The sequence below is a fragment of the Tachypleus tridentatus genome, chromosome 9 (genome assembly GCF_004210375.1).
Source record: "Tachypleus tridentatus isolate NWPU-2018 chromosome 9, ASM421037v1, whole genome shotgun sequence".
Classification (NCBI taxonomy): Eukaryota; Metazoa; Arthropoda; class Merostomata; order Xiphosura; family Limulidae; genus Tachypleus; species Tachypleus tridentatus.
The window spans coordinates 71,824,944-71,842,218 of NC_134833.1; the positions used below are offsets into that span (position 1 = coordinate 71,824,944).

At 33.8% G+C, this 17,275-nt stretch overlaps 1 protein-coding gene across 7 annotated transcripts in view; it reads right to left on the reverse strand.

Annotated features, from left to right (window-relative positions):
- Positions 1-17,275, reverse strand: part of LOC143225469 (uncharacterized) — a 159,926-nt gene that overhangs the window by 8,228 nt on the left and 134,423 nt on the right. For 2 of the 7 annotated variants that reach the window (XR_013013862.1, XR_013013861.1), the window contains one exon: positions 3,983-4,323. The exons of 4 other annotated variants lie outside the window; for them this stretch is intronic. Coding sequence is in view for 1 of the 3 variants with exons in the window: in XM_076454942.1 (XP_076311057.1) it covers positions 16,468-16,492 (25 nt within the window). In the remaining 2 variants the exon portion in view is untranslated. Of the gene's footprint in view, positions 1-3,982; positions 4,324-8,879; positions 16,493-17,275 lie in introns of those variants that run through there. One more of the 7 variants, XM_076454942.1, reaches the window with a different exon arrangement.

The following is a 17,275-nucleotide window of genomic DNA, read 5'->3' on the forward strand; positions in this document are numbered from 1 at the left end:
AAACTTGAGGCAATAGCAATTTATTGGCAGAACAGCAGAGTTCATCAATCTTTTATTTTCATAAATAACTAGATTGAAATAAATAGCATTTCATGAGTAAATGTTATTTTCTGTATGCTAAAGTTATCTACAAAAGAATTATTTTTATCTGAAATTAGTAAAATATCTACAGAAGTAAAATCAAGTTATTCCTTCTATTCTTCATATAAATCATTAGACACGCACATATAAATTACTTTCAATAAGTTTATTACATATGATATATCCTTGTTTTCAAAAATCATTTTAAAAGTGGTTGTTGTTTTTATTTCGTGTTTTTCTTAACCGCAAAATCACATATTGGGTCATTCTGTACTCTGTCTAAAGCGGGATTCGAGCCCAGTATTTTAGAGTTTAAGTTTGTAAACTTATCGCTGACCCACACCCGGCATCTTTTTAATATAGTTCATAATGTTTACAAGGTTATTTTACTTGTTTGACCGTTTTCTCGTCGTTTTTAAAGTTTTATATTTTAATTGTTATCACAGTCTGTTGGCATTATATTTTAAGCTTTTCCATATAGTTTCTTTCAGGTATTTTCTACCACTGTATGATACGTTTCTGTACGTGTGTTTCTTCTTATAGCAAGACCACATCAGGCTCTCTAGTATGTCCAACGAGGAAAATCAAACTCATCTTTTTTGAGTTGTAAGTACATAAACTTACCACTGTCCCATTTGGGTACATATATAATTCGTAATTCACATTCATCAACCTTTCTTTTTTATCTTATATCAAATCATTGCACACTTGTTTAATTTAAAATTCTAGACCGCTATTCATCATTATTTAATAATTTTTTTTTATTTATCAACAAGTAGTTAAAACTGTAATGTAGTATTAATCTTTTATTGGTTTTCTCTCTCTCTCTTTTTAATTCCTGGACTTTTTTTAAACATATAATTTGTTCCTTTCTCTGCTCTTTTATAATAAAGGTGTAAGTGTTCTTCACCAAAATAGTATTTTATATTTTTAGTCTTACAAATTTGTAAAAAAGTACGTACTATTCGATTCAAAGTAAAACTAGTTTGTTCTTTTCCTTAGTTTATTTATTGCTATTGTTTTAAACTACTAGTTATCTCAGTGCGCTTGTCTTGGTCCTTAAAATAACTTTTTATATTTACTTAACAGAGATCTAACTATCACAAATAATAAATAGTATGACCTAAACTCATAGTAATTTTAATGGAATACTTATATCGCTTTTGCTAAGTATAAGAAATCTCTTCAATCAAACAAATATTTAATGACAATGTCGTATATATAAAATTGTATTTTCTCTAGATCTAATATTACTTGTATCCACTCTTGAAGTAGGACAATACGTAGTAGTAATTAAAGGTGAGGTGATACAGTGATACGATACGAGTATCGTGTCGTGAGGCCGTCCTACAATTGTATTGATACATCGTCCGATACGATTTATGTATCTTCGCGAAGTGTGGGAAACTTTCAGTAAGCATTGTAAGTCTTTTGTACAGAAAAATCAGAATTTCTACTAAAGTATTTTTTTTACAAATTAATGATTCAATAAAGGAAGATAAGTATTGAGTGCTACATGTTGTCTTCCTTTGTTTTATCAAAAACATTACGTACAAAGTAACACAACATATTAACAATAACAAAAATATAGACAGATATTAACTGTTTTAAGCTGCCAGTTAGTTGATCAAAGCTAAGAATTTTAAAAAGCACTGTAAAGTATGAAGTACTTATATAAGATAATGTTAATAACATTGATAATAAATTACAGACAAGACTGTCAAACTTTGTAATAAACTGTTGGTAAAACTTCGGTATATATGCGTATTGTATCGACTACTATGATGAGATACGAACCCTAGTAGTAACGATCTGTAAGACGTTCAGTTTTATTGCACAAAAATTTTGAAACGAACAAACTTGTCTACGTTTAGCATGTGCACATAAGAGAAAAGGTTGTCATTTTTATGCTAATATTGAAGTATTTGATTCGGAGATTTCTGTAATACAATCTTACGTTGGAATTACGCTAACTAAACATTATATCCCGTTCTTTTGTACAAGCATATTTGTTTGTTTCTTTTCGAATGTTCGTACAAAGCTACTCTTGGTCTAGTTGTTCGTAATTTTAAACTAAAGGTCCAGAGGGAAGTCAGTTGACGCAGAGTCACAGCAAGGTAACCGTCTGAAAACTGGACCAAAACCAGAGACATGAGAATTTATTTAGAATAGTGTTCAGCAAACAGATGTCTGTGAAATAGCCGGTGGTCACTCAATCCTGTTTGCTTCACAACTGAGGAGTCGTTGAGAAAGTTTACATATAATCGTTTTTCGCGGTTTGGTACACGCTGTTTTACAACTGATAATAGTGAACACATGCGACTGCCTGAATGAATGAAAGTTTACAGGATAAGTTATTTCCATAATAAAGTATGAAATGTTTGTGTACTAAACTGTAGCTTATATCCAGCCACATGTCCGTGGTGTTTTCCTGGTATAAGAGAAATTGTGACAGATGTTTTGTTCAATCCATTTAACACATTAATTTCACAATTCTAACAAAAACCAAGTCCAAGATAATCTTCTTGTTTCGTGCACAGGGAGAAAATATTTTGTATTTACAAAATTGCTTTATATGTCATCTATGTTTCATGTATCTTTATCACATTGTTCAAGATTTCACCAAGCTGTGTACTGATATCACAACGCATTTCTTATACAAAGTATTACAGTTTTTGTACAGCTAGAAACGCTAGCAATCGCCTCTAGTCGAGAGTCCTTTCGAAAGACAAATAAGTTGTTTTAAGTATGATATAACATGGCCAGCTTTAAGAATTGACAAAATTCAATGAGCCCTAATAATGAACTGGTGCTGTTCGTTAACATTTTCACATTCATATGTATGATATCACTGTACAATTGCCCTCTCCTCCAGTAGTTTAGCTGTAAGTCCGAAAACTTATAACAATAGTAACTAAGTTTGGTGGGCACAGCACAAATACGTAGCTCATTCTGTAGTTTAAACAACAAACAAACAAATACTCTATAACTTTAGAGAGAAACTCAGCACACAACCTTCAGATACTAGCAGTTTGTCCCTAGTGGGACAGCGGTAAGTATACAGACTTACAACGCTAAAAACTAGGTTTGATTTCCAGCAGTGAACAAAACATACAACCCAATGTGGCTTTGTTCCAAAACAAATAAACTGAAACTTTAACGTAGTGTGAACTGTCTGTTATATATCTCAAAATAACTCGACGTTACATACTTTTAACTTGGGTACTAAACTTATTTGTGGTTTATAAAACCAAGTTTTGATATTTAAAGTGCTTCTCAGTCGTATTCATGACTTACTCTATATTTCTGTGATTCGTTTGATTGCATAAGCACATAAACGTAAACAACTGATACCTATATACTTAAAAGAGGTACTCAGAAATAGACGGTATTTTGCTTTTTGTATGCCAGTCGTGTCAGGTTATAATTAATGAACATCCTTCAAATAACTTAAAACTTACAACAGATTCCTACTGAAATTCCCATCTTGTAATTTCACAATGACATTTCAAAAATATTGATTTATTAAATAAATTCTTTAACTCATTACATTTCCTTTGCACAATATCAGAGGACAGCGTGTCGCTCAATAAATATATATAGTGTTCTCCTCACACCTAGAGAAAAAAAAGGACTTTTAAATATGCTGAGTTTTTACAGGCAATGGGAATCACTAGAATCATGCATGTCATTGAAATTTAGTAATTGAATGATTTAGACAGTTTTAAAATTCCATGTTATATATTTTAATTGGTTAAAATATCTGTGCGACAAGCAGCATTACAAGTTCGAATCGTGCCTTCTCCCAGTTTTCTCTTTTTCAAAAAAGTGGCATTCTTCAAATATATTTCAATTATAGTCGATATAAAATAATGGAATAAAGATGCAAAAGTTGCTTTCTGGAATAACTTTTATTTTGTTATATACATCGAAACAAGAATTGAGCTTTAATTATTTAGACTAGCATGAAATATTCGTGCTTCACTGTAAAGTTGAAAGACCCTCTTATGATTCACAGAGACCCCAATCTTCCAAATGAGCTCTTCTATTATCCTGAATTATTTCCATATGGGGTCTGTGCCCGAATGAACATTCCATGGTTCCTGATCCCATTTGTAGAAACTGACAATCTACTCATAGCCTTCTTTATGCCTGGACGACCTTCTTAACATTATTGGGGGAGGGTGTGGGTTTTACTAGCAGGCCACTTACCAGTCCACATACCAAAATTTGAACAGTTATCTGGAAAACAGTGAGAGGAGTTCGTGGAGAAACAGACACAAAACGTTTATTGATATTAATGTAAAGAAGTAGAATTCTGAAACCTAGCGCATTTTGTAATGCTGAGTTGAACGTAGTTGTCCTCGAGCTAGCTAGAAAGACAAATATTTTAATGATGATGGTGACAGCAGCATTCACTAACTGTCATATTTATTAGTATATCATAAAAGATTATAAATAAGTGTAAGGTTATAAAATATTTAGTTTTTGAAAATCTTGGAATGTATGTTTCCACGCTAATAATATAAATAAAGAGTATACTCCCTTTTTTACTGTTGATGGTCACGGCTGTTTATTGTTAATCGAATAAAAGAAGCAGATAACGTTCATAACATGGTGATTTATTGGTGCTGCTTTACTTAACTAAATCATATATTCTGTATAGTCATTTGGTTATTAATTTTTTGTTTAAATTATTTAAACCTGTATTGAAGAAGTAGTTAATTAACCTCTAGAAGGTTTAAAATAAAGTTTGTATTGTATAGGTTTTCGAAATATGGACTTACGTATTTGCAGGTATAGTAACTGGTTGGATCGTTTGTAATTTACTTACAGTGAATCATAATATGAAAATTGTTGTGATACTATATTATTATTATGTATTCCTTACTCTTAGCACCATAAGTGATATCTAAACAGTGACCATTTTTATCAGTCAGTTCCACTGCCGTTTAGTTAAAAATGTACATATATTGTTACTAAATTACTATTGGAAACTTAAACTAATTTCTTCGAACTCATAAAATGTTGACAGTGTTTCGAATCTGTTTATAAAAGCAAAGTTGTCCGTGTGTTTGTTGTCACAAATCCTTATGAGGAACTGTTTAATGAATTCTAATGAAATTTGGTAGAACTCTAGTGGATTCACCAAAGATAGATTTCAAATAGATAAGAACAATTTTATACTAAACAGGATCCAGCGCCAAGTTATAGACTTAAATAGATTTACATTGATCATTTCTTATCACTTACCGCTCATGTCTGCAGCTTTGAAGTAAAACATATAAATTATCGTAAAGAAAAGTAAATTCTGCAGAAGTTTTCTTTAGAAAGCCAGAGCAACGAAGCTTAGGTCAGTACAGCGATAACTAGTCAGGGTTTTAATACAATTTATTCGATAATGTATTAGTAATGAATTGCTGTTGTGAATAGTTTTTAAGTTTTAAAATTCGTTCCGAGGTGCGAAGTATCACAATGGTAAGAACACTAAAAACTGTTAAATTTTGGCTATCTATCTCTATATACATTAATATTCCATTTTTAAGAACTGTTGTTCTTGAAAGGAAATAAGTGTTTCTTACACAGATGTTATAATTGGCCTATGTAGATATTTGTAATGATCACTGGTCCTCAGGTGGGTTTGCGGTAAGTTAATACATACAACGCTAAAATCGAGGTTCGATTCTCCAGAGTGCAGATAATCTATTGTTTAGCTTGGCAATCAGTAGAATTACATGTTATGTATCAAACACTATCTGAATATTTATAACTGAACTGTACTTTATACTCACCTGAGATGAATGACTTAATCAGAGGTTCCTAAGAATCAAGTAGAACCATACCCACTTTTGAACAATTGACCAGAGGGAAACCAACAAGCAAGGTACCGATGGCTACAAGCTTAGAGACGGTTTGGATGGGTAATAAAAGAGACTTTATTACAAATGTATGTACAACCTCCAGACAAGTTTATGTCATCATCAAATACGAGTATTTTACACAGACATAGGAATATATATATGTGTATATACAGAATATAATAAAGAATTCATATAACCGAAGATTGTTTAACGTTTTAATAAAGGTACCCGGTAATGTAAATTTAAGGCAGAGCTATTTTGTTCAGTTAACCTCCATTAATTTATGTTTGTTGTTTCTTGGTCTAATTTTCTTTCAGTTTTATCGATGCAAAATTCTGAACAGTTATTGCATGTCATTTTAAAATGATTTTGATATAATGGGTTTCTAGATAATTTTTATTTATTATTGACCTTATTTTAGGACCAGATTTTTGAGCGAATTTGAATTCAACAGAATATTATGTTTGTTTGTTTGTTTTGTTTTTGAATTTCGCGCAAAGCTACACGAAGGCTATCTGCGCTAACCGTTCCTAATTTAGCAGTGTAAGACTAAAGGCAAAGCAGCTAGTCTTCACCGCCCACCCCCAACTCTTTGGCTACTCTTTTACCAAAAAATAGTGGGCTTGACCATCATATTATAACGCCCCCACGGCTGAAAGGGCAAGCATGTTTGGTGAGACGGGGATTCGAACCCGCAACCCTCATATAACGAGTCTAACGCCTTAACCCACCTGGCCATGCCGGGCCTGAATTTAATGTTTGTTGTTGTTGTTGCTGTTTTTGAATTAAGCACAAAGCTATACAATGGGCTATCTGTGCTCTGCCCGCCACGGGTATCGAAACCCGGATTTTAGCGTTGTAAGTCCGCAGACATACCGCTGAGCTACTGGGGGACTAATTTTATGTTTAATGACAAGTTTCATCCGAGTGTAAATTATTTTTCAATTAACTTTAAAAATAAATGGTAAACAATAGTGTAATGTTATACTGTTGGTTTTGTTTCTGAGGTGAGTTTTACGGTTTTGTTCTGGACTTTGTCCAGATCTTTGAGCCAAATAATGAGATTGCCTATTACTTCTATGACTTTTATAAATGACCTTAAGTCTTGGATAGAGGATTCTTCGATACACTAATCACTTGACCACACCCGGCCTACATTTAATTGGGATATTTGAAATTAAGTCGATAATTTAATATGAACATAATCTCGAACTGTATAAATATTACTTTATAACATGTCCAATTTTATTTAACTGTCCTACTATAGATATTGCATATATACATATCTGAATGTCGTGAATGGATTTTTATAGAATTTCATCAGTAAAAATTCAGATAAACATTCAAAGAAAAACATTAATTTCTTTTAATATTGTACATTCGTGCTACTTTGGTACATAATGAACAATGGTGATTCTAAATATATGTCAATTTGCAATCGACATTTTTTTGGTTGTATACTGTCTTTACAGTTTGTTTTTGCTCGATACTTGAACCATTAAGTAGAATTATAACTATTTTTCTCTTATTAAGATTAATAAACATAACAAATTTTATACAATTTTATTGTAATGTATTCATGAAATTTTTAATAAGTTTGCTGTTCTTTAAATTTTATTATTCACTATTTTTAAACAAAATCAAATTACATTTCTTGCGGTATTATTGAAGAGCGGAGCAACAGTTTGTGTTTACTGGATGAATTTAACTGCTGTTTTAGTCAAAATTTATCCATGTATACTAGTTAGATGTATCTTCAGTTGGTTGTTGTGACATATGAAAATTATTTTGCAAAATAAATGGTCTTTTGTTAATTACAAGTTTACTTCTTGTTGTTGTTAAACAGAGTTTGTGTGGCTATTTTTATGTACAATAGAAAGCATACAAGGTTAAGGCACTCGACTCATAATCCGATGGTCGCGGGTTCGAATCCCTGTCCCATCAAACATGCTCGCCCTTTCAGCCGTGGGGCGTATAATGTGACGATCAATCCCACTATTCGTTGGTAAAAGAGTAGCCCAACAGTTGGTGGTGGGTGGTGATGACTAGTTGCCTTCCCTCTAGTCTTACACTGTTAAAGTAGAGATGGCTAGCGCAGATAGCCCTCGAGTAGATTTGCGCGAAATTCAAAAACAAACAGAAGGCATACAGATTCAACGAGAAGCATATTAAACATAACTTTAAATTTATTAATATGTTTTCGTTGATAGATTGTTTAGGCAGAGCATTAATGATGAAACGTTGTAGAAAGGACGGCAACTGCCTGTTGTGGAGACACAAGTGTAGAAAACGACGTTTCGAAAGTCTTCTGCTTTTCGTTTTCAGGTCAGTCCGGAGGACTTTCGAAACGTCGTTCTCTACACTTGTGTCTTCACAACAGGCAGTTGCCGTCCATTCTACAAAGTGTCATCGTTATTAATAGGTTATTATGACAACGTCTAAGCTAGAAAATGTTTGCCGTTGAAGATCAGGAGCTGTCAGTAATTGTTGTTAATTGAAGTCGGTTTTAGATCACTAGAACTCAGTATATTTTAGCCTTTGTAAATTTACCTAGTCACAACACAACATGGTAAAAAATAAGTAAGTTTTCTTTGGGAAGCATTTTGCAATTGAAGTTAAAATTATTTAAAAAGATAGCTGACATCTCAAGGTTTTTTCACAGCATTGTTCACAGATGGCAGCTCGACACCGTAAAACGTCAGCCACTTTTGTTTATACGATCTGTTTCGCATGTGTAGAGTAAATTAATTATTTTGTTCTTTACATCAGTTATACAATAGAAACTTTCGAAAGAAGCAGGAATTATATGTTATTCACAACGCTTACCGCTCGAGATTGTTTGATTTGTATGCTAAGTTTTTATATGAAGTAATTTTATTTGTCTTTATTTTATAATGAGTTTGTTCAGTGAAAAAGGAAACACAACCTCCGCTTTGGCTATCTAGTAGATTTTATTAAAGGAATTACTACTCTGTATTATACTACAAGTTTCGAACAATAATGTCAGCGCATTAAACAAAAACGTGAAAAGTAAGCATGGCTTTGTTATGGTACTAATATGCACACCACACTTGAAGCACAAGAAATGACCCATTAAAAGTCTTTTCAATATTAATAGCCTAATAGTAGTCTCACAAAATGAACACCTAGATTAACAGCTTCATAAAATTAATGGTCTGATAAAACATCATATAGAAAAAGTGATTAGTTAAACATTTACATAAAGAAAGACCCAACAATTATTGTTTGTTTCGCTTGAAAATTAGTAAACATTGCTGCCTTTACTTTTCTAGGTCCTTTTTTCGATATTGTTTGTAAAAGATGTGTAATTAACTGTTACTATTGTATTAGTTACTTATTTTGTTTTGTTTGTCAAATAAAGGGACAGAGCGGAACAAACAAACAGATTTAGAGATAGAAAATAGTAAAACATTTCATTTAAGCGAACGTGGATAGCATACTGTAACCTAGGCGACTAATATTGACTCGTGTATGTTTACACTTATTAATGCTCCCTGAGCCCCCTTCCTCTCTGGAGGGAAAGAATGAAGGCCTGATGAGTGAAAGGGAGGATAGTGACGGTTTGCTGGTGGGAACGCGTGGTCTCTAAATACTAGGAATTGAGAAACCTCGTGCTACGAGTCTCTGACTCGTTCATATTCAGGAACCAGGTTTTCCCTGATTATTATATATTTTATGAAAGACATCGTATATTTAATTTAAAGTTCACTTGACCCAACACAGAACTTTTCTCACGCTACGCCTTCATCTGGGACTATACATGGGTCTCTAACTATGTACGGTAGCACGTGTTTATGACCCGCGCGAACATAAAAGAAAATATCATTAGTAATGTTAACTAACTCAAGGACGTTTTCAGATGTTTCTGTGTGGGAAACATTTGTAACATTCATTTCACCAGTCTCCTAGCTGCACAAAGCTTAACTGATTCATGATAGGTAGACACGTTTAAGACCCGCGTAATAACTGATATGGATTTAATAACTGAGGTTTATTTGTGCTAAATAGATCTGTTTTACTATTCTATGGGGGGGATGTGTAGTGCTTTACCACTAATTCCATAATGGTCAGTACTTGCGAGTGAGTGACTAGCATGTTCGATGTGACATTGATTATGGTATAACAGAGAAAATAATTGTGATAAAATTGTAAGTTGTAAGTAAAGACTAATTATTACAACAACAAAAGCGTAATTTTATGTTCCAAATTTATGAAAATAAAATAATAAGTATTGTATATGTTCAGTACAAACAACTAATATCCACATTGCGTATTCTGTGCTACTAACTTTCTTGTTTTACTTTTAAGTTAATTCTAAAGAAGCGTCTCGTTGGCTCAGCGTACGTTTGAAGACTTTAAATGGTAAAAAACCAGGTTTCGTTACTTGTGGCGGACATACTACAGATAGATCATCTTGTAGCTTTACATTTAACAATAAACATACAGGTTCAAAAGAAAAGATATAATAATATAAAAGACAAACTATAATGCACTAATGCTCCTTTTTCTTTCCCAATCCTTAGTTTAAAAGAAAAGATAAATCAATTTTAAAAACTAGTGCTTCTATTTCATTTCGCCGTCATTCAAGAAAAGAGATTTATTGACTTAAATGATATATTTTTTCAGCTCTCTTTTCGTCGACGGCTAACTTGTAGGGTTGTTGTTCATGAAAATTGATACTATAAATATCATTTAACCCTTAAACAGCAGGAATGCTGTAGGTAGCAGCGTAAATTGATGATGGCTGCCATTCAAGGCTTGAACAACTAATCTGTCTGTCATGTCTCAACGGCCTCATGAGTCCTGATACAAGGTCAAAGGTCATGTCGGCACTGTATATGGTAGATCTAATATGATTGACATATTATGACGTGTTCTACTTTGCTTTCACTCATACGTTTCTTAGAATTTCTATTGACACTGACTAAATCTAGTCTATTGCTAAACCTGACCTCTTCTGGCATAAATAGTGAGTTATAACGTTAAAACCTAGGCCTCAATACTCGTGCTGGGCACACAGCAGATAACTTATTGTGTAGTTTTGTGCTTAACTATGAGCAAAAAATCAAATATTTAAATAATTTTAATCTACCAGCGTTTACATTTTTAATATTTGATATGGATTAATAGTGTATTAAAATATCGACTGATTCATTCTTTTAATCATACGACTTATTGTGAAGTAGCATACCATATGCTAATGACATATGTTGAAGCGACAACATAATTTTTTAGTTTTGGCTTTTTTTCTGTGTATCTTACAAGCATGCGTACAATTAAATACAAGTACAAGCAAGACAAATATTGCGGTGATAACGAGCACTTGAAACTTGACTCGAGCAGTGATGAGGGAAAGTTTGTCCGTTTTGATACTTGAAGAATGCTGTTATTGTTCATGTCGAATTATTATAAAGATTGAAGATATAGCTATACAAATGCATAACGATATCAAAAGAAGATATTTTTAAAGTATCTGATAAACGACATCTCATAAATTATCTAATAGTAAAATACCTTCCTTTAGCGAAATAATAAAAATTACCTATTCTCTAGTTATACACTCCGACACAAATGCTTGTTATTTATGCAAATGATGATATAAACACCAATATACCCCTACAATGTTCGTTGATCTCAGCCAGTTTCGTGTGCCTGTATTGGGCAAAAGGTCTTATCGTCACGAATATAGTGGTTATAGTGTGGTTGACTTTACTTCTACTCACAAGTTATTAGAATTATGCCGTAACATAATTTGTCGAATCCGTAACAGTGCGTTCAGAGTTAATACGACAATGGAAATGTCAGATATTGGCCTGATGAAATATTTAACGTGATCATGAAGTATCATTACTTATTCAACATTCCTTTGCTACAAAGGTGATAAAAAAAGGGGGTACATATCTATCTGTCTCTATTTGGAAAGTGACAAAATCATATTGATTAATTTATACAGTTTTACAGCTTCTGAATAGTTTTAATAATAAGTTTATTATGATGTAATTCGACCTAATTTCAATTAGATTAACTAGCTCTTGAATTCCGACGTCACTTTCTATCTTACACTAGCTTAAGTTGAATTACTTTTATACTGTGCAGCTGTTTGTGACCAGAATCTATCAATAAATGTGATCTATATGATCTAAGCAAAATGTATTTATGCTGTTTTGAGGCTCTTTAAAGTTAAACTCTGGCAGTTTTATTATAATGTTTATGTCAATATAACTAACATTTTTCAAGTCACTTATCTATGCCAATTTTCGATATATCTAGAAATAGTTTCTGTGGTATTATGCTTAAAGTGACTAGCGATTTATGGAAATGAAAACACTGTGGTACATTGCATTAGCTTTGTCCAAATGCAATAATTTTTATTAAGATACATTTTTATTTACTTTTCAATATTAAATGTCAGGCGAATTCAGCAGTTATCTGCTTAATTTCTAAAATTTCACGTTCTAACACCGAGAGAAATATTCACAGAACGGATTTTTTTAGAACCTAAATTTTGACTAATACATCCATAGCCACATAACAAAGAATTTTTACAAAACAGTGCAAGTCGGACAAGTTACAGGCACAGAGTCTCTCCTTTTCTTAAAAATGTCCTGCTGTTAATTACTCAAGGTTAAAAATACAATAGTACTGTCCCCTACAGTGTATTGTCTGGCTGTGTTAACTCCTCATTTTAACAAAGTGATAAATACAGACGTTTCTTAATTATTAATACAATAATTGTTTCTACTGAGATATAACTTTAGATGCTACGCCTATATGGAAAACTTGATTAGATTATAATAATATTTTCACTCGTCTACTTACGGCATTGTAGTGATCGGATTTCTACCGTTGCCATCGTTAGTACGCTATACAATCACCAAAGTGTAAGTATGAACTAGTATTTCATTTTTATAGCTAGTTACTAATTACTAACTGGTTTTTATCCTACGTTCCTACTGCTTATCTACTGTTGTCTTCATGGAAATCCTGAAAAGAACAATTCCTTGATGTTAGTGACCAGCATTTGATTCTGCACAGATCTTCTTAATGGAAGTTTTCTACAGGGTGATCCGTAATTCCATACCCATCCATATATCTTATGTATCCAGTGTATCTGTGTGCTATCCCTCATTCTCGCTGCATAATATTATGCGACGCCATGTTCTGTGAGACATTTTCCTCAACATAGCAGGGATTATTGTTCCAAATGCCGCGGTAACAGCTTCCTTCAACTCATCGTCATTATAATTGAATATAACATAATAACATATGGATGGGTAGGGACTTACGGGCCACCCTGCAGCATGTCCTGGCGATTAGTGTGCTCGATTTGCAATATGCGGATCGTGGGTTCGAATCTCTATCCTTGAACATGCTTACCCTTTCAACTGCAGGAGCGCTATAATGTGAAGGTCAATCCCACTATTCGTCAGCAAAATAGTAGCCGAAGCGTCGGTTGTGGGTGGTGTTGACTAGTTGGATTTTCTTCATTCTACCACTGCTCAGTTAGGAACTGCCAGTGCAGATAACCTCCGAATAGCTTTGTGCGAAATTCAAAACAAACTTGATGAAAGTTTGGTGTGTTATCCATCCGACTGGGTCTATCCCATTTGGCCTGGCCTGGCCAAGCGCGTAAGGCGTGTGACTCGTAATCCGAGGGTCGCGGGTTTGCGCCCGCGTCGCGCTAAACATGCTCGCCCTCCCAGCTGTGGGGGCGTATAATGTTACAGCCAATCCCACTATTCGTTGGTAAAAGAGTAGCCCAAGAGTTGGCGGTGAGTGGTGATGACTAGCTGCCTTCCCCCTAGTCTTACACTGCTAAATTAGGGACGGCTAGCACAGATAGCCCTCGAGTAGCTTTGTGCGAAATTCCAAAACAACTATCCCATTTATAATCCGAATTAAATAACGTTTTGAACATTTTAAAGAGTGCTATTCCAGACTTACTGACTTCTATGTCAAGTTGATTAAATGTGTTATAGTCGAGGTAGCCGGAGAAATTTTTTTATGTTTTTCTATCATCTCATGTGTCATATTGTTTTAGTATTATATCGGTTTATCGTATGGCCTTCTCTTGTATGATAGGACATCCGCTTTTATTTCAAATCAAAACGATATATTTAATGTGTATAGCAAAGTAGCAGTGCTATTTATTCTAGAGAAGAGGTAAAATAGGATTAATTTTAATACTAGAGAAACAGTTAAACTTGTATTAACTTTAGCCTAAATTATCTTCTCTAAACGAACAAGGAATTTCATAAGGCAACGAGAACTCGACTTTTCCGAAACGTTCTACAGAGAGCATGTCCTCTTCCTTCCTCATAAGTATATCACTTTCTGTTGTGGTGTGGTTTTTGACACTTGGAGTGAAGAGATCTGACGTTTAAGCAGCATAGCCACAAGAAGCAAAACACTAGATCCACTTCCTGTGTTGGTGTAAATTGACTAGACAGTCACAACAGCGTAACGCTTGGACTAATGGCGTCAGAAGGAAGTCATGATGTAGAGAGTAAATTGAAACTGCATCTCTGTTGCTGCTAACGATGTGTGCAGTTCCGTTTGGTATGGGTCATCAACAATGAGAGTATTTGTCATGGTAGCTATACTTAACCTTCTAAATCTTAGAACGGGTAATGCACTTTCATGTTGATTTATTGTTTTCGTTCTCGCTTCAGACCCATTACAAACTTGTGTGAAACCCAAACCAACCGTAATGTCTCGCTTCCGGTCTGTTCAATTTACATGGCACCAAAAATCGTAAATGTATGTGTTGTTGTTTGTTTTTGCAAAATAATTATAGGGTTTCTGCAATTCTAGTAACATTTAGGACAAACAAACAATAAATGAAGTAGGGGGCACTTAGTAAAGTGCATACCTCTGCCACTCACGTTGATCATATTTGATTTTTAAAAAAATAAGAAAATGTAAGCGTATGTTCGTTCTTATCAACAAACACGGACCACCATTTATGGCAGGGTGGTAAAGAATAATGTCCTACAGAGGTCTGCCAAGTTTCAATAAAATCAAATCATTTTTGACTGAGTTACAAAACAAAAAAAATGTGAAAAACCAATCCCTATATTAACAGAGATTGTTTGGGTTTTCGTGACTTTGCAGTGACTTCATAAACTAAGCACTTCTAACTTTTGGGCCATAGTCCAAATGTATACCAACTTTCGTCAAATTTTATCTCGCCGTTTTTGAGAAATCTTGCTGACACACACAGAGGTGAAAACAGTCTCCGTCACTTGTACCTGTATCTAGATTATTTGGAGATTAATATGTGCGTGTGTTTTCTTACACCAAAGTAGCTGTCTTGATGTGTTAGCGGCACGTTTACGGACTTACAACGCTGAAACCTGAGGTTCGAGTCTCTGCACTAGGAACAGCGAAATTATTGTATGGTAAATTTCAGACCATTTATTCGACCTTGAGGTGCATCATGTCTTAACCTTTAGACTAAAAGTTTCAATTTTTGTTAAAATATTATTTGGAGTACCCCTAGACAGAAGTTATGTAAATTCATGATTAATGAAGAGTTATCTTAGGACACGAAGTGTTGTTTCCCTTATATGTAATTGTAAAATACAGAGAAAAAAACGTTCATAAAACTACAAAACTAAAGATGTGAATGTATCTTTCCATGGACACAACAAACCTTCATGCCACATTTGGTGAAAATTCATCCACAGGCAGTAAAGTAGAGGTAGTAAAAGGAAAAAACGCAAAGCAGAAAATTCGTACGTAACATCCAATGGACCCAGAAAAACTCTATACCATATTTTATAAAGATCTATCCACATCCTGCGAAGTAATTACACGAGCATACAACAGACAGTGCTATTATATTTATATAGATTAGCGCAAAGCTATATAGAAAGCTATTTACTTAATCCGTCTCTAAATTTGGACTGAGTCTAGAGAGAGAAGTCAGGTATTCAATAGCTCTTACTACCGACTCTTAGCTGATTGAATACTGGAATTCAACTGTTGCTCTTTCAGCTCATTGTGGCCGCATCGGGGTAAATATATTTCTTTGATAACGAAACACGAAATACGAATTCTCGCACTGTCTTAGCACAGTTACCATTACACCACGTCCACCCAGAGATTAAAAGTGTAAAAACTGTAAAGAAAATATATTTCACTTGGTTCAAATAAAATTTCATTCTTGTATATCGACGGACATCACATGGAATTATTTTTCAGCTGTTGTTATATCTTTCTCTTTTTTTTGTGTGGCATTCACTAATTAAAAATATTACAACTGTCGGTACAGCAAATGAATTATTTCAGTAGATGCAAATGTTTGGTGTTTATTTGATGAACTTAACGCAACACTGCTTGAGGGAAATATGCGATAGCAGACCCTAGTTTTGAAGTAATACATAAGATGAATGGCGCTAGTCAACATCATCCATTGCTATTTCATGGTATACTTTTAACGAATGAATAGTGCGGTTGACATTAACTTCATAATACCACCCAACATATTGTAAGTTGAGTGTCACAGCCACCAGGCCAAGACGGAACTAAATAAAAAACAATAACTAAGTGTAAGTACTGGCGTAATAAAAATTACTAAGTGTAAAAATAATTCTAATCAATATAAACGAGTGTAATGATTTATGTCTCTTCATCAAAATTAATCTAAAATAGCTTTATATTTTTCCTTTTCCAAATAAATATAAAATGTTAAATGATTTATTTATTTTGTACAGTAAAATAATAATTTGCAAACAAGTTTTAAAAATGAGTCATTTATTATTTGTGATAAAATGGAGTTGGACTTCTTAAATTTGTATTAGAAACTGATGAATTCCTAATGTTCTTAAACCTGCCATTCCTAATTAAGTGTTTGTATTTTCTCCAAAGTCAACCATTTTATTTCGTTAACTAAGGCGAAAAGATTGGCCAGTCAACGAAGTAAAATTATTACGTAACTGTATCACATGAGAATTTTGTTTTGGTTTTTGAATCTTGCGCAAAGGGCTATCTGCACTAGCCGTCCCTAATTTAGCAGTGTAAGAGAAGACGGAAGGCAACTAGTCTCACCACCCCCAGTCAACTCTTGAGCTGCTCTTTTAAATGACAATCTTCAGTTTAGAAAACACACGCGCGCGCGCATATGAAATAATTAATTAAACGGTTTTGTATAGGCGGGCAGGAGAACTTAAGTGGACCCCCAGTGGCTCAGCGGTATGTTTGCGGACTTACAACGCTAAAAACCGGGTTTCGATACCCGTGATGGGCAGATGAGTGGCTTTGTGCTTAATTCAAAAACAACAAACAACAACAACAGAACTTAAGTGCAT